At 38.4% G+C, this 24,224-nt stretch overlaps 1 protein-coding gene across 3 annotated transcripts in view; it reads left to right on the plus strand.

Annotated features, from left to right (window-relative positions):
- The first annotated feature begins 3,673 nt into the window (after window positions 1-3,673).
- VPS26A (VPS26 retromer complex component A) overlaps window positions 3,674-24,224 on the plus strand; it is a 33,108-nt gene continuing 12,557 nt past the window's right edge. The window contains exons 1-5 of one of the 3 annotated variants that reach the window (XM_019444373.2): window positions 3,674-3,804; window positions 10,838-10,987; window positions 21,407-21,482; window positions 22,646-22,802; window positions 23,393-23,557. In XM_019444373.2, coding sequence (XP_019299918.1) covers window positions 3,802-3,804; window positions 10,838-10,987; window positions 21,407-21,482; window positions 22,646-22,802; window positions 23,393-23,557 — 551 coding nt within the window. In that variant the 5' untranslated portion in view covers window positions 3,674-3,801. Of the gene's footprint in view, window positions 3,805-4,009; window positions 4,155-10,837; window positions 10,988-21,406; window positions 21,483-22,645; window positions 22,803-23,392; window positions 23,558-24,224 lie in introns of those variants that run through there. The other 2 variants (XM_019444375.2, XM_019444374.2) reach the window with 2 other exon arrangements.

The following is a 24,224-nucleotide window of genomic DNA, read 5'->3' on the forward strand; positions in this document are numbered from 1 at the left end:
TTTTACAGAAATTTCTACTTTATAAACTTGGTTTAGGATTTTCTGCAGCTAAGGTTATGAAGGATGTTGATGTGCAGTTTTCTTTCCTGTAATGTCCTTGTTGGATTTTGATATCAGGGTTACGCTGGCCTCAGAAAAGGAGTTGGGAGGCATTCTCTCCTCCTGTATTCTCTTAAAAAGTTTGTGTAGAAAGCTTGGTATTGTTTCTTTGTTACAGTTTTGTAGAACTCACCAGTGAAGTCTGCAGCCTAGATGAATTTTAGGGTGGGAAGATATTAAATTTTGTGTTCAATTTCAGTGATGTAAGACTGTTCAGATTTTGTATTTCCTCTTATGTTCGTTTCAGAAAGTTGTTTTAATGGAACATGTCCATTCCCCTAAGTTGTCAAACTTATTGGCATAAAAGTTGTTCACATATTTCCCTGTTATCCTTTTGATGTCTGTAGGATCTGAAGCGATGCCTTCTTTTCCATTCCAAATATTGTTAATTTGTGTTTTCTCTTATTTTCTTGATCAGTATTGCTTATCAACTTCATTAGTCTTTTCAAAGAACCAACTATTGGGTTTCTTGATCTTCTCTACTGCTTGCCTATATCTATTCCATTGATCCGTTCTTATCTTTGTTTTCCTTCCTTCTACTCTCAGAGTTTAATTTTTTTGTTGTGGTAAAAAAACACACAAAATTTACCAACTTAACCATTTTTAAGTGTACAGTGTGGTAATGTTAAGTATATTCACATTGTGAAAGAGATCTCCAGAACATTCTCATCTGGCAAATCTGAAACTCTATACTCATTAAATAGTAACTCCTCTTTCCCCCTTCCCTCAGCTTCTGGGAACCTTTTGTGTCTATGGATTTGACTAGATACTTCATATAAGTGGAATCATCCTGTATTTATCTTTTTGTGTACGGCCTATTTCACTTAGCATAGTGTCCTCAAGTTTCCTCTATGTTGTGGGGTGTGATAGGATTTCCTTCCTTTTCAAGACTGATTAATATTCCATTTATCTGTCTGTGAGCATCTGGGTTGCTTCTACCTCTTGGCTATTATGAATGAATATGAGTGCTCATATGTGCTATGAACATGTATGTGCAAATACCTCTTTGAGACCCTACTTTCAATTCTTTTGGATACATAGCCAGGAGTGGGATGGCCAGATCATGACAGTTCTATTCTCAATTTTTTAAAGAACCCCCATGCTGTTTTCCATAAGGGGCCTTGACATTTTGTAATTCCACCAGCAGTGCACAAAGTTCCAATTTCTCCACATCCTCACCCATACTTGTTATTATTATTTTTAATGGTAGCCACCCTTGGGGCGCCTGGGTGGCTCAGTTGGTTAAGCGTCTGACTTCAGCTCAGGCCATGATCTTACAGTCCGTGAGTTTGAGCCCCTCGTCGGGCTCTATGCTGACAGCTCAGACCGGGAGCCTGCTTTGGATTCTGTGTCTCCCTCTCTCTCTGCCCCTCCCCTGCTAATGCTCTGTCTCAAAAATAAATAAAAACATTAAAAAAAAAAAATAGTAGCCACCCTGGGGTGCCTTGGTGGCTCAGTCGGTTAAGGGCTGACTCTTGGTTTCAGCTCAGGTCATGATCTCACTGTGAGCTCAAGCCCTGAGGTGGGTTCCATACTGACAGTGTGAAGCCTGCTTGGGATTCTCTCTCTCTCTGCCCCTCCAGTGCACACACACTCTCCCTCTCTCTCTCTTTCTCTCTCAAAATAAATAAACTTAAAAAAAAAAGTAGCTGCCCTCATGGCTGTGAGATGCTATCTTGTAGTTTTAATTTGCATTTCTCTGATTAGTGCTGTTGAGCAACTTTTCATATGCTTATTGGGCATTTGTATATCGTCTTTGGAGAAATATTTGCTCAAGTCTTTTGCCCATTGTTTAATCGCGTTATTTGATTTTTTGTTATTGAGTTATAGTATTCTTCCTATAGTCTAATACTAAGAATATGTTTAGCTGTAGGAGTAATTTATATAGTCTTAATATCTTATCAGATATATGATTTGCAACTATTTTCTCCCATTCCATAGGTTTCCCTTCCACTCTGTTGTGTCCTTTGATGCATAAAAGCTTTTAAGTTTGATACAGTCATTTGTCTATCTTTGCTTTTGTTGCCAGTCCTATGCCTGTCATTTCTGTTGCTTTTGGTGTCATATTCAAGAAATCATTGCCAAGTCCAAAGATCTTCCCCTATGTTTTCTCCTACCAGCTTTATAGTTTTAAGTCTTAAGTCCATTTTGAGTGAATTTCTCTATACGGTGTAAAATAAGGGTCCAACTTTACTCTTGTAAGTGGAAATCCAGTTTTCCCAACACCATTTGTTGAAGAGACTGTCCTTTCCTCATTGAGTTGTCGTGGCATCCTTATTGAAGATAATTTAACCATCCCTGTGAGGACTTACTATATATATATTTAATTTTAGATAAGCTTTAAGTTCACAGAAAAGTAGAGTGCAAAGTATAGCTCTCATATACCCCCTGCTCCCCTCCACATGTTCATATGCTTTTACTTCCAGATGTGAACTTACATTGCTGATTTTTAAACTCTTCTTTTCAAATATATACATTTAAAGCTACAGACCTCCCTGTATATACTTCGTACCATAAATTCTATGTTGTATGTTCATTTTCTTTTAGTTCAAACTATTTTTAAGTTTCCACTAACGTCTTCTTTGACATAGAGGCTTAGAATTATGTTGCTTAGTTTCCATATGTTTGTGGATTTTCTGACTATCTTTTTGATATTTCTAGTTGAATTTTTTTGTGGCTAGAGACCATACTCTAATTTTGTGCTTGCTTTATGGCCCTGCGGCACCAACTGGATTTTGTTTTACGATGGGATAACGATGGCGCGTTCAGATTATCATTCTTTTCCTGCTTTGGTCAGGTACAGAATACACCGTGGTGGTTCAACACTGCTTTTAAAAACTATAACAGCCTCCCATTCAACTGGAGGGCCTCTAGGCTACACCACAGCGTCAGGATGCGGTTAAAGCCAGAGTAGTGGCTAGTAGCATCACCTGTTTTAGGAAGGCTTCCCCCACCTCACGCACTGGCTGGGCTGCAGGGCCTGGGGGAGGCGGGGCTAGATCGCAAGCTATCCGCGTACTTTACAAAGCAACGGATGTAGCACCCTCACGTTTTTTCTATTGGTCGGCTCTTCAGAGGCTACAAAGCTAACAAGTTTCTCAAAACCCAGAACCTCTCAGAAGGAGCGGGAGCTGGGCAGAGTTCCAGAAAGATGGAAAAATGCATAATCCCTGGATGAAGAGAGCACGTACCCTGCGAGGCCTAGGGAAGCAGGGCCTCGGGTAACAGCGCCCCTTCACCTCGGAGGGGCCCTAGTAACCCACCCAGGGAGATAAACCACCCCCCCGTCCTTTTCCAGTTACTCAAACTTCCACAGGGAAGAGGAACTGGGCGTGGCAAAGCCCGTCAGCCGACCGCCCCTCACGTGACGGAAGGGAGGGAGAGGAGGGCCTGTGGTGCCTGCGTCCGCCCAGGCCCCTCCCACTTTACGTCATCTCAGTGGCCCCGCCTCCTCAGCCGTAGGGTGGAGCACGAGGCCCCGCCTCCAAACTGCCAGTCCTCGAGGGCCTGGCTGGCCAGTGGGGCGGGGCAAGAGGCCGGGAGGGGACCTGAGCAGGGGGAGAGGAGGAAAGGAAGGGAGGGGTCACGTGCGGCCAGCGGCTCCAGGTCACGTGACGGGCGCTGGGGCGGAGGGAATCTGGGCTGGGAGTTCTCCTGAGGGAAGCGGAGTGAAGTGGGGGGGACGCGGCGGCGGCGCTGACAATGGTGAGTGCGCGGCGGCCCGCGCGCTCGCCTCCAGTCCTGGCCCTACAGCGCGCGGCGGGCCCGCCAACGGCGGGCCGGGTATCCCGGGTGGGGCGGAGGGGAGCGGCAGGAGGGGGGCGGCGAGCAGGGCGGGGAACCGGGTTAGGCCTGTCTAGCCACCCCGGGAGCGGGGAAGGGCGGGCGGGGCCGCCTTTTCCCGGTCTCGCAGAGGCCCGAGCACCTGCGGGCGGCTGCGCGCTCTCCTGGCCATGTCGGAGCCTCTGCCCGCCTTCCTCGACCGGCTGTGGGGGCCCTGGCTGGGTACTCGGACCCCGCCTCTGCGGGGGCTCAGCGCCGCCTCCCCTTCCAAGGTAGCTAGTCCCTCCGCTCCTTCCGGACAGCCTAGCTTCCCTTCAGGTGGAGTGACCCGGGAGTCCCCCAGTTCCGGGCTGGTGGGGGGGGGGGGGTACTGGGTCACTCTCTTTCAGTGTCACGAGCTTGATAAACTCCGGGTTGTTGTTGTTGTTTTAATCTCTTTGTGGTGACATTCTGCCGTATCCTGACCCCAGTTCAGCCTTGATTTTGACACTTGTAGAATGGGAGAAAAAAAGGAAAGGACGTTGAAGTGGGATGATTTTAATTCAGACACTGGTTTTGTGCCCGCTAGTTTAAGCTTTGGCTCTCATTTCCTTCCCCAAGCCATTTTCTAGAAACTTAACGCTTCGGGATGTTGAAATGGCCTAGGGAACAGAGAAGGGAGGGAAATCGGAGTACTCCAACCGGTTCGTGGGAAGCACAAGGCGTTTAACTTTGTGTGCGTTGGCCGTCTCTAGATTGGATCTCATTTGGCTCACTTTGTGGTATTCGTTTGATTTTAACAAGTGTACGTTGAGTGCCTACTGTGTGCTCTCTTGATACTGTTAGCTTTACCAAAGCTCCCTGGTTGAGTAAACTGAGAGTTTTGGCTGAAGCAGAAGCTAGGTTTATTTAAAAAAAATTAAAAATAAATTGTTTTGAATAAATACATCTTAAACTCAGAAATCGTGTTGATTTAATTAAAATCAGAAAAGTAAAAGACAGACCTATTCATTCTTAAACTGGGGGCCCTTTTTTTCATGCAACAAATAATTACTTAGGTTGGCCAGGGGCCACGAGCAAGACTGAAACAGGCCTTGCTCTCTTGTAGCTTACAGTCTAGAGGGAGGTAAACATCTGTTTGATCTGTTTGTACAAATTATTTATTTAACGTGGAAATTACAGTTGTGATAAATCTAAAAAGGAGACCTTGCCTAGTGAGGGAGTTAGGGAAGTCTTTTTTAATTGAATATAATTTGCCAAGAAGACCTAAAAGGCCCTCCTATTTATTGCTTATTTTTAAAATTATTACTTTTAATAAGCTTTTGAATAGTTTAAGAGCAATTTATTTTCAAGTTACTCATCAAACATAAACTGAATTGTAAAGCTTTATAACACAAATGGACATAAATGTAACCTATGCAAGAAAATTTGCTGTTTCATTGCTTGTGTAAATTTTGAGAGCCTCCCTATCCACTCACCTTGAGTTGCATTTCTTTACATCCACTGGAGGTAGTGAAATTTCTTCAGTGAGGGCTAAAGAGTTTGTTGGCTTTTAACATATTCACATGTAATTTTGCTGGGTGGTAATGCCCAGTATGGGTTTATGAATTATATGGAAAATCTTAAGTTAACCTAAAGGTGATAGGAGGGTTAGGCCACAATTAGAAAACTGTAAAAACAATGCTGTAATCTTTTAATAGTCATATATATTGCAGGTTAGCTATTTAAAGGCTACCTAAGAGTTTTGACTTGTATATTATTGTCTAATATTGCTCCTGAAAATCTCATATTTTAAATGCTCACTTGAAGATATGAGTAATCTTTCAGTTTAATACATGTCTTCTGTAATTTCAGCAAAAGCCTATGTTAATGTATTCTAACCTTCTTTACAATTTTCACTCACTTTCTACCTCCTAGTCTTCACCATCCTGTCAATTATGTATTTTGATTTCTTTACATAACAGGAAAATTATTAAAATTTGAAGTGAATAATTAAAAAAGATTTTAATTTTATGACTTTTGTTTGAAATGACGGAAGATGCATATCTTGTAGTAAAAACTTCAAAAGCAAGACTTTGGGTAGACAAATCTTTTTTCTTTCAACTCCTTTTAGAAGGAAAACAAAGGGGCGCCTGGGTGGCTCTGTCGGTCTGGTCGCTTAAGCATCTGACTTTGGCTGGGGTCATGATCTCAAGGTTCATGGGTTTAAGCCCCCCTTGTTGGGCTCTGTATTGACAGCCTAGGGCCTGCATCGGATTGTGTCTCTCCCTCTCTTTCTCTCTGCCCTCCTTTCCACTTGCTTGCTCTCTCTCTCAAAAATACATAAGCAACAAAAAACAAAAAGAAGGAAAAGAGAAAAGCCAAACTTTTACCTCAGATGTCTTTTTCTCTCCGTTGTCTACTTGTTAATTGTAAGACCTTGACAGTTTTCTGGAGGCCTTTGATAAGACTAGTTTGTTTTTGATGTGTCCTAATGTGAAAAACTGGATGTTAACCTGGTGCTGAATTCTCATGGTGTTTGTTAACTTAATCTTGTTAAAATGTTACAGTTTATTAATCTATTATGCTTCTGTATGTATTATAACTGGGCTTTTAAAAAAAATCTAATCTGTCCCCATCTTAGTGTTTTGACAATTTATGTTGAAAAGTAAGCCTACTTTTTAAAGTTTTAGTTGTGAAATACTACAGGCATACAGAAAGTAATAAAGGATAACATAGCTTTCACATATTTTTAATGCGTAGGAATTTTTGATTTTTACCTATCATGTCAAAATAAGACTATTTAACTATATAATTATGTTATTAGTTAATTGTGAAGTTTTATAAGACTAGCAAGTGTGAGCGGGAGAGAGGCAAGAGAGAGGGAGAGAGAGAATCCCAAGCAGGCTCTGTGCTGTCAGTGTAGAACCCCCATGTGGGCTCGATCTCCTGAACTGCAAGATCATGACCTGAGCTGAAATGAAGAGTTGGTCGCCTAGCCTGACTGAGCCACCAAGGTGCCCCTCTTTTACACCACTTTAATTAGTGGCAATTTTGATTTTGATCTTTTAGTGTCAGCTTTCAAATCCTAAGTTCTCTGTGCGTTAAGTATCCATATGTGGGAAAAGTTACCATAATATTTGCTTTTATTTGTAAAAGAATTTTTGTAGTTTTCGAATCTCATTTTTCCTGGAAGCAGCTCTGGGAAGTATTAAAGGGGAATGAAAAAATTGAATTTTATTTTCCTGCTTCTATTTTATATCTTAAATGAGGTTGTTGTCTTCTACCCTTTCATAATTGCTCCTCCCATAGCAGTTCCCACCTTCCCACCCTTCCCTGCCACCTTGGCTGCTCAGTAGTTTGCACATAGTTGATAATTAGTAAATATCAGCAGCCTGATTTTGAGCTGCTGTACATTGTCATATCTGTAGCCCTTAGGAGAACATAAACCATCTTGAGCAAGTTTTGAATTTAAAACTTGGGAGTGTGAAAGCTAACTAGGAAGGGACAGTGCACATGACCTATCACTGATGTTTTTCATTCTAAGTTCAGAATCATTTTCTGATTAAAATTAGTTTTCTGGTTAAAATTGACTTTGTTATTTGTAATGTTGCCAGGAAAGATTAAAACATTGCTGAAAGGAAAACATGCTGCTTGTGTTTTTGTAGTATGTCAAAAATACAAATCTGGCAATTTTTTGAGTTGATTTCTTGAAATTACGATATATTTATTTTTAAACTTGCCCATTTTTTTTTAAGTTTATTTATTTTGAGAGAGAGAGAGCACAACTCGGATGAAGGCAGAGAGAGAGGGGAGAAGGAGAATTCCAAGCAGGCTCTGCACAATCAGTGTTGAGCTGGATGCGGGGCTCAAACCCACAGACCGTGAGATCAGGACCTGAGTGGAAACCAAGAGTCAGACGTTTAACCGACTGAGCCACCCAGGCATCCCTGAAATCACAATCTTTTTGTTAATATAGGATTAATAAAACCCAGCAGGCTCAGAATTTAGGAAAACACTGTCTTCTTTGATCATGGTATCATCCTGTGACCTACTGAGTTTTAAGAGGATCATTAGCTTGCTTGCTGTTACTCTGCTACCTAAGGACAGAATTGAGATTTGATGCAAGTTCCTTGCTCTAGACTTATCTACTGCACCGATGCTAACTTTTGGGGGGAGGGCTAGTTTCATCAAATATTCCAGATTTAACTCCTTTCTTTTGTATCTATTTTTTATTATGAGGACAGCATGTGTTTTTAACTTTTTTATATTTAATTTTTTTAAGTTTTCTTTAATGTTTTTTTTGACAGAGAGAGAGAGAGAGAAGAGAGAGAGAGAGAGAGGGAGGGACAGAGAGAGAAGGAGATAGAGGGTCTGAAGCAGGCTTCACGCTGTCAGCCCAGAGCCCAGTGTGGGGCTTGAACTCAAACTGTGAGACCATGACCTGAGCCGAAGTCGGGCACTCAACCGACTGAGCCACCCAGGGTCCCCAGAACAGTATGTGTTTTATTCAATATTAATTTAACATTCAATATATATTTTAATGCTTTCTACTAAATTCCACATACTACCCATAGCTACTGTGTCTTTAGTGATGAGCAAAGGATAAAGTATTTGTCGTCAGGGAATTTACGGTTCAGTTAGGGATTCAGGTATTGAATAAGCACACAGTATAATAAATGATGAAGTAAAAACTACATGGTGTTGTGAGGCCTAAATTTGGAGACTCTAGTTTCAATTAGGAAGGAAAGGAAGGCCTCTTTATGGAAATGAGTCAGACTGAGACTCAGAGGATGAATTAGTTAGGTTAAGGATACTTGGTCTAGGATGAGAAAGAAACTGGCAAATTTGATTAACTTGGATAATTTGAGGCTGGTGTGGTTGGAGGTAATGGGTAGAGCCAGTTACATGTAGGCCACGTTAGGGAATATGTGTGTGTGTGTGTGTGTGTGTGTGTGTGTGTGTGTGTGTAACAGTGAAGTACAGAAGAGTGCACAAATATACAGCTTGATGTATCTTCACAAAGTGAATGAACCTGTGTAGGAAGTGCTCTGATAAAAACAAACAGCATAGGGGGGCGCCTGGGTGGTTCAGTTGGTTGAGTGACCCACTTCAGCTCGGGTCATGATCTCATGGTCCGTGTGTTTGGGCCCCGCATCAAGCTCTGTTGACAGCTCAGAGCCTGGAGCCTGCTTCAGATTCTGTGTCTCCCTCTCTCTCTCTGCCCCTTCCCCACTCATGCGCTGTCTCTCTCAAAGAATAAATAAACATTAAAAAAAAATTTAAAAACACAACAGCATAACTAGCCCTCTAGAAGCTCCCTCTGTGCTCTCTTCTAGCCACTTCCTGATTTCTAATACTAGAGTGTATGTTACATGTTTTTGACTTTTTAATAAACGGAATAATATTGCATGTGTATTCTTTTTGTGTCTGACCTCTTTCAGTATTAGTGGGTATGTGTGTGTGTGTGAGTCATCTGTGTGTATAGTTGTGTCTCATTCCTTTGCCTATTTATGAATAGACTAAAATTTATGTACCCATTCTCTTGTTGATGGATATTTGAATTGTTTCCTATTTGGAGCTATTGTGAACAATGATGTTATTAACATTCTTACATTTACATTACATTTACATTTCCTGGTTCATGTGTAAGAGTTCTCTTCAGGGTAGATAACTAGGGGTGTAATTGCTGGGTCATGGGGTATGTATATCTTTAGCTTTACCAGATAATGCCACCTGTTTTCTAAAGTAGTTGTTCCCATTTGTACTCTCACCAGCCTGTTGAAGGATTTTAAACAGCATATGATCAGGTTTATGTTTTTGAGAGATTACTATGGTTGTGTAGGGCAGACTAAGAAAGGATGTAGGATGACAGGATAGGAGATGGTTCTTCATGTAAATTTTATTATTTATTTATATTTTAGAGTCAGAGGGGCAGAGGGAGAGGGGGAGAGAGTGAATCTTAAGCAGGCTGTGTCCCCAACACAGAGCCTGATGCGGGGCTCATCCCACAACCCTGAGATCATAACCTGAGCCGAAGTTGGATGCTTAACCGACTGAGCAATCGAGACACCCCAGCTTATACATTTTCTTTGGAAAAATTCACAGAAATTTAGTCAGTCTCCTCTACTAGAGCCAGTTTTATTTATTCCAAGGGCTTACACAATGTAACGCATCCTGTTCAGACCCATATCGCAGTGCATTTTATAGTAAGTATTACATAGTAATAATTCATTTGGATCTATACGCATAATTTGGATTTTATGAGTTCTGCTATATGAAAGATCCACGAATAAAGGGGACTTTTCAAACCATATATTAAGAATTAATTTTTAGGGGTGCCTAGGTGGTACAGTCTGTTTGTTGAGTGTCTGTCCCTTGATTTTTGCCCAGGTAATGATCTCACAGTTTGTGGGTTTGAACCCCACATTGGGCTCCACACTAACAACATGGAACCTTCTTGGGATTCTCTCTGCCCCTCCCCTGTGCACTCTCTCTCAAATCAATAAATAAAAAAAAATTTTTTTAGATTTCTGGTATATGTTAGTAATTATTTATAGCATTTACCTATGGCAATGATTGAAATTATAGCATGTTTAAATTTTAGTTTTCTTTTTGTCTTTTAAGAAATTGTGGTAAAAAACATATAAATTTGTCCTCTTAACATTTTAATGTACAGTACAATATTAGTTGTATGTGCATTGTTATACTAAATTTGTTTAGGTTTTTTGTTTTTTTTAGGATTTTATTTTTAAGTAATCTCTATACCCAATGTAGCGCCCAAGCTCACAACCCCGAGGTCAAGAGTTGCAAGGTCTGACCCAGCTCGGGTGCTCCTAAATTTGTTTAGTTTTGATGTGGAATTTAAGTTCTTATTTCCTTGTTGTACTCAACAGATTTGCAGTCTGTTTAACTGTAGGTCATAGGTAATTTTACTTGAATTACAAAATGTACTGTCTGACAACACATAATTATGGGCATTTTCCTTTTATTTCAGAGTTTTCTTGGAGGCTTTTTTGGACCCATTTGTGAGATCGATGTTGTCCTTAATGATGGGGAAACCAGGAAAATGGCCGAGATGAAAACTGAAGATGGCAAAGTAGAAAAACACTATCTTTTCTATGATGGAGAATCTGTTTCAGGAAAGGTAAATCTTGTGTTTGGGAGAACTATCTAGTTGTAGGATATTAGAATTAGTCATCAAAGTTGTCTGCGCTGTTTCTAAATTTGAATGATTTTGTTGGAGATGGAAGGTTTTTTTGGAAGGTCAGCTAAAATCCTTGATTCCATTAGAGCATTTATAGGAAAGATTTTTTTTTTTAAAGTTTACTTATTTATTTTGAGAGAGAGAGAGAGAATGGGGCAGGGGAGGGGTACATGAAGAGGGGGAAAGAATCCCAAGCAGGTTCCACACTATTAGCGCAGAGCCTGACTTGGGGCTCAAACTCACGAACTGGGAGATCATGACCTGAGCTGAAGTCAAGAGTCACTTGACTGACTGAGCCACCCAGGTTCCCCTACAAGAGAGATTCTTACTGGAGGGATTACAGGGACAGAGTCTAAAATTGTATGCAGAATTTTGTGTTTGTGACTATGCATGTTTCGCTTTAGCTTCTTCACTGGGGCTGTGATCCACTCAAAAGTTTGTTTCTCCTTTTACATTAAGTTGAGTTGTAGAGATTGGGGATAATTCTTTAGTATACCTTTCTAAAAATTTCTTTCTCATTCTTTGTAGCTTATCTCTCTACACTACTACTGTGGTGTCTGTTGATCTCATTTCTTGGTACCCTGTAGAGGATTTAATGTACATTTGGAATGTATCTATGCATAGTCAGATACGTTTATGATACCTTACGTAAGGTTTCACTTTTGCCCCTTTTCCTTATCAAGCAATGTAGAAGAATAATCTTTTTTTGTAGAAGAATAATCTTACACCTTAGCAAATATGATTGATACCCATTAATCATAACTTTTGTTTGTTTGTTTTTTGATTTTTTTTATTAGTTTTCTTTATTTTTGAGAGGCAGAGAGAGACAGAGTGCTTGTGGGGGAGGGGCAGAGAGAGAGGGAGACACAGAATCGGAAGCAGGCTCCAGGCTCTGAGTTGTCAGCAGTCAGCACAGAGCCCGATGCGGGACCCGAACTCAGGAACCGTGAGATCATGGCCTGAGCCAAAATAGGACGCTGAACCGACTGAGCCACCCAGGTGCCCCGTTTGTTTTTAAGTCTAGAAGGGAACATTTATTGTCTGGTTTAACATAATCTTATGTCATCTGGGCCAATTAGGAGTTCATGGCTGATGTTATAGGACAAATAAAGGAAGAGGACAAATTTAAGGAAATAAAGCTACTTCAGTGTGGTTTTTAAAAAACAGTAGGCCTTCAGATTATATTTTTGGAATTGCTAGAGATCATATGTAGACCTAATCAATAACTATAGACTACATTTTTAAAAATGATAAAACCTTTTGTAGATAAATGTTTTCTGTTGCTCAAAAGATACCGTATCTGGAATCTGATTATTTATTGACCTGAGATTTTTTTTTTCATTTTTAACCTTTTTATTGTAAAATAAAAGGTTAAATTTTTATTTAAAATATTTTTTTGTATTTTTATTGTAAAATAAATTTTTATTGTAAAATCTATTTTTATTGTAAAATAAAACACGTAGAGAAAAACCACAAAATAAATATAAGGCATGTTTTCTTGTGATTACCATTGATGTCAAGAAGGAGAACTTTGCCAGTAGTCCCTGTGTCTCATCTCAGTCACTTATAGTCTCTTCTCAAAAGAAGCCAGCCACTATGCTTTCTATAATAATAAAATCCCTTGTGTTTCTTAATCGTTTCTTGTTCCTTTAAAAAGATTGATATCGCTTTTAAATCTCTTTCAATCTCTGGTTCCCTCTTTATGACTATCTTTTCTTTAAACTCTGAAGAACTTGGGACACTTGAACTGCAGAGTTCTTTGTGATTGGATACTCATGACAGAGTTTTTGCCTTGTAAATTGGTAGCTGAATTTAGAGACTTGATGAGACACAAGTTAAATTCCATTGGCAAGAGTATATGTGGGTAGTGTTTTTGTTGTTGTTTTTATCAGAGGGGTACATGATATTTGCTTTTTGTATCTATTTTGCAAATGTTGTAACTGCTGTTAATATTGATTCCTGACATACCTTTAGAACACGTTATTAAATAGATGATTTATGAGTATTTTGAAAAGATAGCTTAAAAGAGAAGAAAACAAGCATTGATTATCTGTGACCCAGCATGTTCACTAAGAACAAGTCTAGGTTTTCTGAAATATCTGAATATAATAAAAAAGATTGTTGGATTAGAGGTGGGAGATCTAGCCATGACTTTACCAATCTTGGTAGATAATTCGGGGCAGTCATTTAACCTTATGGATTTCACCTTAAAATTAGGGAGGTTGGACTGAATAATTGGTTTCCAAACTTGGCTTTGCATTGTAGGGACTCTGCATAAAAATCCTGCATATATTAGATCTAGTTTTGAAGTTCTAAGAGGTCTGATATCCCATCCAAAGCAAGAATAAATTCTTTTTATGGTATTCCTGACATGTGAATTTCTGTCTGCATACTTTTTTTTTTTCCAGAACTTTTTTTTAAGAATTATTTTTTAAGCAGTTTTAGGTTTACAGAAAAATTGAGAGGGAAGTACAGTTATTTCCTGTATACCTCCTGCCCTTATACGTGTAGGTCATGATCTCGAAGCCTATGAATTTGAGCCCTGTGTTGGGCTCTGTGCTGACGGCTCAGAGTCGAGCCTGCTTCAGATTCTGTGTCTCCGTCTCTCTCTGACCCTCCCCTGCTTGCTCGCTCTCTTTCTCTCATTTAAAAAAAAAAAAAATTTCTAAAGTTTTTTTTTTTAACTTATTTATTTTGAGAGGAGGAGAGAGACAGAGAGAAAGAGTGGGTGGGCAAGCAGGAGGGGGGCAGAGAAAGAGGGGGAGAGAGAATCCCAAGCAGGCTCTGTGCTGTGTGGGGCCCAAATTCACAAACTGTGAGATCGTGACCTGAGCTGAAATCAAGAGTCAGATGCCTGATTGTGCCACCCAGACGCCCCAGATGTGCCACAGTTTATTTATCCACTCACCTACTGAAGCACATCTTGGTCGCTTCCAAGTTTTGGCAATTTATGAGTGAGGCTGCTACAAACATCTTTGTGCAAGTTTTGTATAGGTATAAGTTTTAAGCCCATTTGGATGAATACCTAGAAGTGTGCTTGTTGGATTGTGTGGTAAGCCTATCTTTAGCTCTGTAAGAAGCTGCTAAATTGTCTTTCATTGTAGTGCTACCATTTTGCATTCCTTCAGCAACATGTGAGAGCGCCTGTTGCTCCACATCTTTGTCAGCATTTGGTGTTGTCAGCGTTCTGGATTTGGTCCATTTTATTTATTTTATTATTATTTTAAAAAAAAATTTTTTTTTAACATTTATTTTTGAGAAACAGAGTGAGACAAAGCGTGAGTGGGGGAGGGGCAGAGAGAGAAGGAGAGACAGAATCTGAAGCAGGCTCTGAGCAAGCGGTCAGCACAGAGCTTGATGCGGGGCTCGAACTCACAAACTGTGAGATCATGACCTGAGCCGAAGTCGGATGCTCAACCGACTGAGCCACCCAGGCGCCCCTGGATTTGGTCCATTTTAATAGGTGTGTAGTGGTAATGGGATGTTGAATATCTTTTTTATGTTTATTTGCCAAGTGTGTATCTTCTTTGGTGAGGCTCCTGTTCACATGATCTGCCTAATTTTTAATTGGCAGATTTTTAAATTGTTTGTTTTCTTCTTGTTGAGTTTTAAGAGATCTTTTTATGTTCTGGATAACAGTCCTTTACCAGATGTGTCTCCTGCAGATATTTTTTCTCATTCTATGGCTTGTCTTCTCATAGTCTCATTCCCTTGATTGTTACATGGTATTAATTTTGATTTCCCTGATGTTCAGTGAAGTTGAACTACTTTTTATAGATGTATTGGCCATTTGATATCTTTTATGAAGTGTCTATTCACGTTTTTTGGGGAGTGGGGAGAGCTCATTTCTCTACTCAGTTGACTTTTTTCTTATTGATGTATAATATTGGAGAGACAGTGCATGAGAGTGGGGGAGGAGCGGGGGGGGGGGGGTGGCGGGGCGGAGGTGGACAGAGGATCTGAAGCGGGCTCCGTGCTGACAGCAGCCAACCAAAACTATTGAGATCATAACGTGGCCAAAGTTGGCCGCTCAATTGACTGAGCTACCCAGGCGCCCCCTTGTGGCTGTCTTTTGATGAATAGCTCTTAATTTTAATACATTACAAATGTTCCGTTTCCTTATTATTATTTTTTTAAGTTTATTTATTTTGAGAGAGCACGAGCCGGGGAGAGGCAGAGAGAGAGAGAGAGAGAGAGAGAAAGAGAGAATCCCAAGCAGGCTCTGCACTATCAGTGCAGAGCCCGACATGGGGCTTGATCTCTCAAACCGTGAGATAATGACCTGTGTCAAAATCAAGAGTCTTAATGACTGAGCCAATCCAGGTGCCCCAGTTTCCTTTTTGTTAGTATGTTTTGTATCCTATTTAAGGAATCTTTGCCTACGTTATGGGCATGAAGATATTCTCCTGTTACCTTTCTCCTGTAAATTTGTTTATTTTACACACTTCACATTAAAAAAATTTTTTAATATTTACTTATATTTGAAAGAGAGAGAGTGCATGAGTAGGGGAGAGGCAGAGAGAGATGGAGACAGAATCTGAAGCAGACTCCAGGCTCTGAGCTGTCAGCACAGAGCCTGACTTGGGGCTCGAACTCACGAACCATGAGATCATGACCTAAGCCGAAGTCGGATGCTTAATGGACTGAGCCACCCAGGTGCCCCTACACTTCACATTTAGAGCCTCAGTTTGCTTGGAGTTGATTTTGTCTGTGTGACATAGGAGTCAAGGCTAGTTTCCCCCCACCCCCCACATGGATATCTGGTGAACCCAGAACACTTATCGTTTCCTTCATTGCACTGCAATATCACCTTTGTCATAGTTTAGAGGTTGTATGATTTTATTCCAACTTCTGTTGTGTTCCGTTGGTCTATTTGTGACATTTGCTTTCTTTTCTTTTTTAAAAAATAACCTATTGAGTATAATTCACATACCATGAAATTCACCCTTTTAAAGTGTACAAGTCAGTGTTTTTACTATATTTGCAGAATTGTACTGCCACCGCCACTAATTCCCTAACATTTTCATCACCCCAAAAGAAACACCATACCATTAGCAATCGCTTCCTTAGTGCTATACACTGAATATTTGTGCCTTCTTAAAATTCACGTGTTGAAACCTAATTGTCAACGTGATGGTATTTGGAGATGGGGCCTTTGGGACATGATTAGGTTATGAGGGCAGAACCCTTATGAATGGGATTAGTGCTCTTATAAAAGAAACCCCAGAGAAATCCCTTATACCTTCTGCCATGTGAGAACACAGTAAAATAGATGGCCATCTGTGAACCAGAAAGAGTGCTCTCAACCAAGTCTGGTGGCACTTGATCTGATCTTGAACTTCCTAGCCTCCAGAACTGTGAGCAATGAATTTCTGTTGTTTACAAGCCATCCTGTCGACAGTATTTTGTAATAGCAGCCCGAATGGACTGAGACACCTAGCAGTCGCTAATCTACAAATCTTTCTTTCTCTATGGATTGGCCTTTACTGGATATTTTATATATATGGACTCGTACAATATATAGCCTCTGGTGTCTAGCTCCTTAATGTGATGTTTTCAGGGTTCATTCCTTCTTAAGAAGTTAGTAAAAAATATATATATATACTAAATTTGCCATTTTATCCATTTTTTTAAGTACAATTCAGTGGCATTAATTACATTCCCAGAGTTGTACAACCATTACAAAATTTGTTCATCACCCCAAAGAGAAACTTTGTACCCATCAAACAATAACTAGCCATTTCCTTTTTCTCCCAGTCCCTGGATACCTCTGGTCCACTTTGTTGTCTGTAAATTTACCTGTTCTAGTTATTTTTTTAAAATGTTTTATTTATTTTTGAGAGAGAGAGAGTGTGAGCAGGGAAGGGATGGCGTGGTGGGGGACAGAAGATTCAAAGTGGCCTATGTGCTGAGGGCAGCAAGGCCAATGCAGGACTCAAACTCACGAACTGCAAGATCATGACCTGAGCTGAGGTCAGACGCTCAACTGACTGAGCCACCCAGGCATCCCTCTAGTTATTTCTTAAAGGTGGTCATACAAAATTTGCCCTTTCACGTCTGCCTTATTTCCTTTAGCATAATGTTTTCAAGGTTTGTTCATGTAGCATGTATCAAAACATCATTTTTTATGGTTAATATTCCAATATATATCCGTGTGGAATATGGAGGGATATACCACATTTCCTTTATCCGGTTCATCAGTTGAGGACATTTGGGTTTCTACTTTTTGGCTGTTCTGAATAATAATGCTGTACATTTGTGTACAAGTTTCTGTGTGAATATATGTTTTCATTTCTCTTAGATGTATATACATTAGAGTAGAATTGCTCAATCATGTTAATTCTGTGTTAAGTTTTGGAAAAACTGCCAGTCTTTTCCAAGCAGCTGCACCATTTTGCATTCTTTCCAGCAATGTATGAGGGTTCCAGTTTCTTCACTTTTTTGGCACTACTTAATATTGTATTTTTTATTATGGCCATCTTAGTGGGTATAAAGTGCTATCACATCTCATGGTTTTGGTCTGCATTTCCCTAATGACTAGTACTGAACATCTTTTCATGTGCTGATTGCCATTTGTATATCTTTGGGGAAAAGTCTATTCATACCCATTTTTTTTCTTTTTATTGTGTTGCTTTTTATTGAGTTACAAGAGTTCCTTTATATGCTGGATACAAGTCCATCATCAGTTATGTTTCACAAATATTTTCTCCTGTTCTCTGAATTGTATTCATTTTTTTTTAAGTTTATTTACTGTGAGAGAGAGAGGAAGAGTGCTCAGTTGGTTAAGTGTCCAGCTTTGGCTCAGGTCATGATCTCACAGTTCGTGAGTTTGAGCCCTGCATCAGGTTATCTGCTGTCAGCCCAGAGCCCACTTTGGATCCTCTGCCCCCTCTCTCTGCCCCTTCCCTACTTGCACGCACATGTGCTCTTAAAAATAAACATTGAAAAAATTAAGTGAAAAATAAATAAAATTAATTTCAACTTGTATCACTAGGCCTTCTGAGTAATTCTGAGAGTCTTATTGATTGTTTAATTATTGTTTATTATTAATTGAAATTACTAGGTACAGTAATTGTAGAAAATTGTGAATTGTGAAAGATTTGATAGTGATTTTTCTGGGAATATTTTTGGTGGGTTCATAAGGTATAATTCCTTAACATTCTTTTAGATTGATCAGTGATAAGTAAATTGTCTTGAAGCAATTCAAGCTTGTCTACCAAGCCACCCATAGTGAATTCTGAATTCCTTGTTACAAAAGTGAACAGAGGTTTATTCTGAGGTTAAGGGCTTTATAGTTTAATTTTTTAAACAAAGAATATTACTGAAGTATCTTTCAAGAATATGGACTTTATTCTTCTGGCAGCAGTTGAAACTAATTTTGGGAAACCACAATATCCAGCAACAACAGAGTACAGATATCTTGGTAATTAACTGTAAATTATACTATAAATGGTGTGGAAATTAATACATGTTTGTCTTAAACACAGTGTAGATGAATTTCACTTACATAGCTCCTGAAGACAGCATTATTTGAGACATCTACAGGATATTATATGCTGAAGAATGAGCTTTGAGATTGGCCTGTTAGAGCGATGAATATGTCTTTTTTTTACGTTTATTTATTTTGAGAGAGAAAGAGGAGAGAGAGAGAATGCATGAGCGGGGAGAGGGGCAGAGAGAGAGAGAGAGAGGAGAGAGAATCCCAAGCAGGCCCTGCACTGTCAGTGCAGAGCTCAACACGGGGCTTGAACTCACTAACTGTGAGATCATGACCTGAGCCGAAATCAAGAGATGCTTAACTGACTCAGCCACCCAGTTGCCCCTGTGTATGTTTTATATATGGATTGTTTCCTTATGTTTTGTTTTCATGGCCTTTTATACATATACACATAGTCTCACATATCCAAATTACTTATTAATAGTAAAGGGGAAAAATAGTAACTTCAAATTGGAGAAACCTGGCAGATCACCTTGACCAGATGATCAAAGTTAACATCACCAATTGGCATCATGTACTTCCTAATAAGATACACTGAGAAGGATACAACTTCATTTTCTGCGATATTCTTGGCAAAAATGCATAAACTGAGTCTAACTGTGGTAAAACGTCAAACAAAACCCAAATTGAGGGATATTCTACAAAGTAAGTGACCTATATTCTTAAAAACATCCAGGTCAAGAAAGGCAATGACTGAGGAATGTTTGAGATTAAAGGAGACTAAAAAGACATAACTGTATGTAACATACGATTCTAGATTAGAGCCTGGACAGAAGGAAAAAGGTATAAAGTACATTATTGGGACAGTTGTTGGAATTCGAATATAAACTGTGGAGTTTTAACTTTCCTGATTTTGATAATTGCACTGTGATTATGTAAGAGATTATAGAGGAGCATGATGCTTCCAGATTATTCTCAACTGTGAAAAAAAAGTTGTGTATCTATGCATGCACATATATAGAGAGAGAAAAGGTGGTAAAGCATATGGGACAGAATATAAACATGATGAATTTGAATACAGATTATATGGAATTTCCTTGTGCTGTTATTAAAACTGTTTTGTAAATTTGAAATTGTAATAAAAGTTACAAAATTGTAACAGTTAGTATTAAAACTTTTTAACCCAGTTCACTATCCTAGTTTAATTTATGTTTCTATGCTCCCTTTTAGAACAGCTTTTAAATATGCTCAATTATGTTTTCTAACTCTGGGATCCTTTAGATTCCAGAATATCTTGCATCAGGCTTACAAAGCAACTGTTTTTGACATCAGTAGGAGACCAAGGACAATTTCAGAGTTTAGGTAATTTGGTAGGAAAATGAAATAACTTTGCATTTCTACCTTAATAATAGGGTTTCAGAATGTTTTTTGAAGGTCTGTACATTTAAAAAATACCAGACACAGCCACGTTCAAATGAAGGCATTCCCAAAACCTGTTGCCAAATAGACATTTTAAAAAGTATGTTCTTCTTACGTGTTTTATTAGTATAAATTAGAGAAGAGCTCTAATTCCTGCTTGGCTTGAGAAACAGCTGGGAGTATGCTTGTTTTATGCTAGTTTTATGCTTGTTTTATTTGTGGTTCAAGCCTAAAATTCAACTTGTTAGTGTATGTGGAGCCTCTAAGTACTAATTTTTTTTCCTTCAAGAAGTATTTTTCTGACTTTGAAGGTGTTATTTGCCTATTGTAAAAGAGCAACAAAAGAAATCTTGAAAACTACAAAGAAGAAAACAAAATTACTCATACATTCCAGAAGTAACTGTTGTTAAGAGTATTTCTTTTGTGTAGTTTAAGAAATACAATTGGCATTATGCTTGTATACAATTTGACCATGCTTCCTTCATGTAACATAACCATGCACATCTTCCCACATCATTAAAAATTCTTTGATCTTATTATTTTTAAACTTTAATAATATTCCATCATATGATGTACCACAATTTGTTTATTCTTTCTCTGAGATATTAATTTGGAAGGCAAGTAACTAACTCATTCTGGTTACAGATATGGAAGATACAGAAAAATGAATATTTTAGTTAATATAGTTTTCAAACAGAAGTAATTGGACCTCTGCTTTTATTGACCCTTGATTACTGTTATCTTTTGAGAAGCATTATTAAAAATGCTTTTTTGAGTCATATTAATATTTTTTATAGTAAAGAATACATCTGGAAGTAGGCTTTTTTATATGTTAGCTAATCCTTTAATGTTTGGAAAAAATTTTCTTAATATGTATGTACTTTACAGATATTTTGTCAATTCAAATTAAAAATTTATAAAATTAAGTTTTCCATTTGGCAGATGTGAATTTAGGAATTTAAAGATTATATATTTTACTTAAAAAATATGTGAGATAAATCATACTCAAAATTTAAATCTTTAGAAATTCTGTTTTTAGGGTGAGTAGCAGATTCAGGGGCAATAAACATGGCTTTTAAGGTTAGGAATTATAACTATATTTTTGGTTACTAAGAGCTGAAAATGATCTTTTTAAGTAAATTCTTGGAATTAGTGATTACCTTACATTAAAATGCTATTGTGTAGAATTGTTTAACTATTTGACTGGAAAACGCATTTGAATAGTTGAAAGTTTTCCCTTTTTTTGATTTGAGTATAGTTCTCCAGCTTATAAAGGATTCCTTCCTAACAAAGCAGGTGCTTTTAAATTTATGTCTAAGTGATTGTATAAGTTATACCTTCTCTACTGCTATAAAGTCATCATGATCTAGGTATGTGGTGGTGTCTCAAACTTCAGAAATGAATACCTGAAGGGCTTATATATTGCATTCATCTGGAAGGAATCTATTGGTAGGCCCACTCAAAGGATTGTTAACATCTTTTATAATTTCATGTTTTGGCAGGTAAACCTAGCCTTTAAGCAACCTGGAAAGAGGCTAGAGCACCAAGGAATTAGAATTGAATTTGTAGGTCAAATTGGTGAGTTTTAAAATAGTATTACTTTTTTTTTTTTTTTTTAAATGATAACTGAGTTTGAAGAGGGTTGGATTTGGCACTTACATGCGTGAATTAGAGCTTAGCTTTGTGGAAGGAAGGAATTGATTTTGCATAATAAAAGAGGATTTATTTTGTAAACATTAAAACAGGTTTCTTTGTATTGTATTAAATGATACTTGACTCAACCTGCCTTTATTTGTTATTAAACTTAGTTACTAAAAATGAAAGGAGTTATGTGAGCTACCAGCCTTGAGAAATAATTCAAGTAAAATTAGTTGACTCACTGGAATTTCCATCTGCCTGCATCTTTCACCAGCTTTACAATTTCCAGTGTCACTTTCATCCTTCACTTTCTAATTACCCATGCCATTTGTCTTCCTAACCTAGTGTGTGCCTGTAGCCAGACTCACCTGTCAGAAGATTCCATGTGAAAAGGAGGGATGTAATTTCTTCTTGACTTAGATCAGCTTCCATAAATATTTCCATATATGTATTTCAGAGGCATTCTTGATTTAGTAGGAGTTAAACTCTATAAATCTTTTGCTACTACAGATTCAGAAAAGAGAAAAGAAAATGGGTCTTTCTAATACAGTATACATAGCTGGGTTTTAAATCTAGCTTTCTAACTTTTACTATACATTTTTAAAGTGTCAAAATTGGAATGGGTAGATACTTGTTTCTGTATCTATTCCAGATGAGATTATATTTGAGGGGGCAAATTTTAGTAATTCACTGATAGTTGAAACGTTTTTTGTATTTGTATATTGTAGTTTTATCAAGGTAATATATTTGCCTAACTAAAGCAAAACAATAAATGCTTTCTGCCTTGAGGGGAGGAGGTTCAAATAATTGCCGGAAATGTGTCTATTAAAACAGCTTCATATTGGGCAAACTCTAACTACATTAAAGGGATGAATACGTTATTAATAATAGAAATTTTCATTGTGCCGTGCTGCTTGAATTTTTTTATGCCTAGGTGGAGCATAATGAAGGGAATAATGGAATTTATATCATAGCTCTACTGTATTAGAGACAGATCCAACTAATTATTTTGGTAAAAATGATTTGCTTTGGAGGTAGAAGTTTGAGTTTTAATGAAACATATTAAATGTAATTGGTCGTTTTTGCTTTTTCAAATTTCTTAGAACTTTTCAATGACAAGAGTAATACTCACGAATTTGTAAACCTAGTGAAAGAACTAGCCTTGCCTGGAGAATTGACTCAGAGCAGAAGTTATGATTTTGAATTTATGCAAGTTGAAAAGCCATATGAATCTTACATCGGTGCCAATGTCCGCTTGAGGTATGAATGTGTATTAGCAACGGTATAGATAGTGTCAAAAACAGAAAGTAATGGCTACTGTTGAATGACTCCTTAGAACTTCTCATTACAATTCTGGACTGAAAGGCTTTAGATTTTTAGGAATTCTGCCAAATATTTTGTTTTGTCTAGCTAATGCTCATCTGAGGTAACGATAGTCTTCTATCATAGATTTAGAGAACCCCGTCACGAGAAGTTTGGTTTAGTCATATACTTTTTTTGTATGAATCATCCCCTAGGTACTTTCTTTGTCTGGTAAACAGAATTACCTCAAAATCCATTAGTTTCCCAACAAATCCCATTTAGTATATGGTTAAGAAGTGCTGAAGAGAGATTTCCCCAAGTAGGTGTGACCATAGCACTTCAAATGCGTGTAAAAAAGTATGTACACTATTCTTAAAATTGTTGTTTGTATTTTTTTGATGGGGGCATTTAAAAATTTGAATTCGTAAATGAAGTTGATCCCAAAGGATCAGCAAGGAGGAAAGCTGAGTTGCAGTTAATGTTTGCTTATTGAAGACACTGAAATTTATGGTAGGAGATTTAACTTACCCTCTCCTTTAACTTCATAGGTATTTTCTTAAAGTGACAATAGTAAGAAGACTCACGGACTTGGTAAAAGAATATGATCTTATTGTTCACCAGCTTGCCACATATCCTGATGTTAACAACTCTATTAAGATGGAAGTGGGCATTGAAGATTGTCTACACATAGAATTTGAGTATAATAAATCAAAGTAAGTACCTTTGACAACAGATAACTTAAATGTTCAGGGAAAATTAACAAGCCTTTCAGGTCTTTGTAAATTGGTCAGGGTAAGGATAGAATTGACATTAATCGGATGTTAACAGCCCAGTAGAATCTCTGAACAGAAAGAAACTTTTGGCGTCTTCTAACTCAGTGCAGGTGTCTTTTGTATTCTATTCCTAATAGGTCTCTGCTTGTTTTTTGTTTTGTGAGAGAGAGAGAGAGAGAGAGAGCGCACAAGTTGGGGAGGCGGGCAGAGGGAGAGAGAGAGAATCTCAAGCAGATCCCACACTCAGTGCGGAGCCTGATGCAGGGCTCAGTCCCATGACCCTGGGATCTTGATGTGAGCTGAAATCAACAGTCGGATCCTCAACTGACTGAGCCACCCAGGTGCCCCCGTCAATTTTTGTAGAGGATCTTACCATCTCAGAGGGCAACTAATACCTTATGTCTGTAAAAATTTACCTGACTGGGCTGATATAACTTTAGCCTAGTTATCTTTTTTTTTTTTTTTAATGTTTTTATTTATTTTTGAGACACAGAGAGACAGAGCATGAATGGGGGAGGGGCAGAGAGAGAGGGAGACACAGAATCGGAAGCAGGCTCCAGGCTCTGAGCCATCAGCCCAGAGCCCGACGCGGGGCTCAAACCCATGG

The sequence above is a fragment of the Panthera pardus genome, unplaced genomic scaffold (assembly GCF_024362965.1).
Source record: "Panthera pardus isolate Hobbes unplaced genomic scaffold, ASM2436296v1 HiC_scaffold_22, whole genome shotgun sequence".
Taxonomy (NCBI): Eukaryota; Metazoa; Chordata; class Mammalia; order Carnivora; family Felidae; genus Panthera; species Panthera pardus.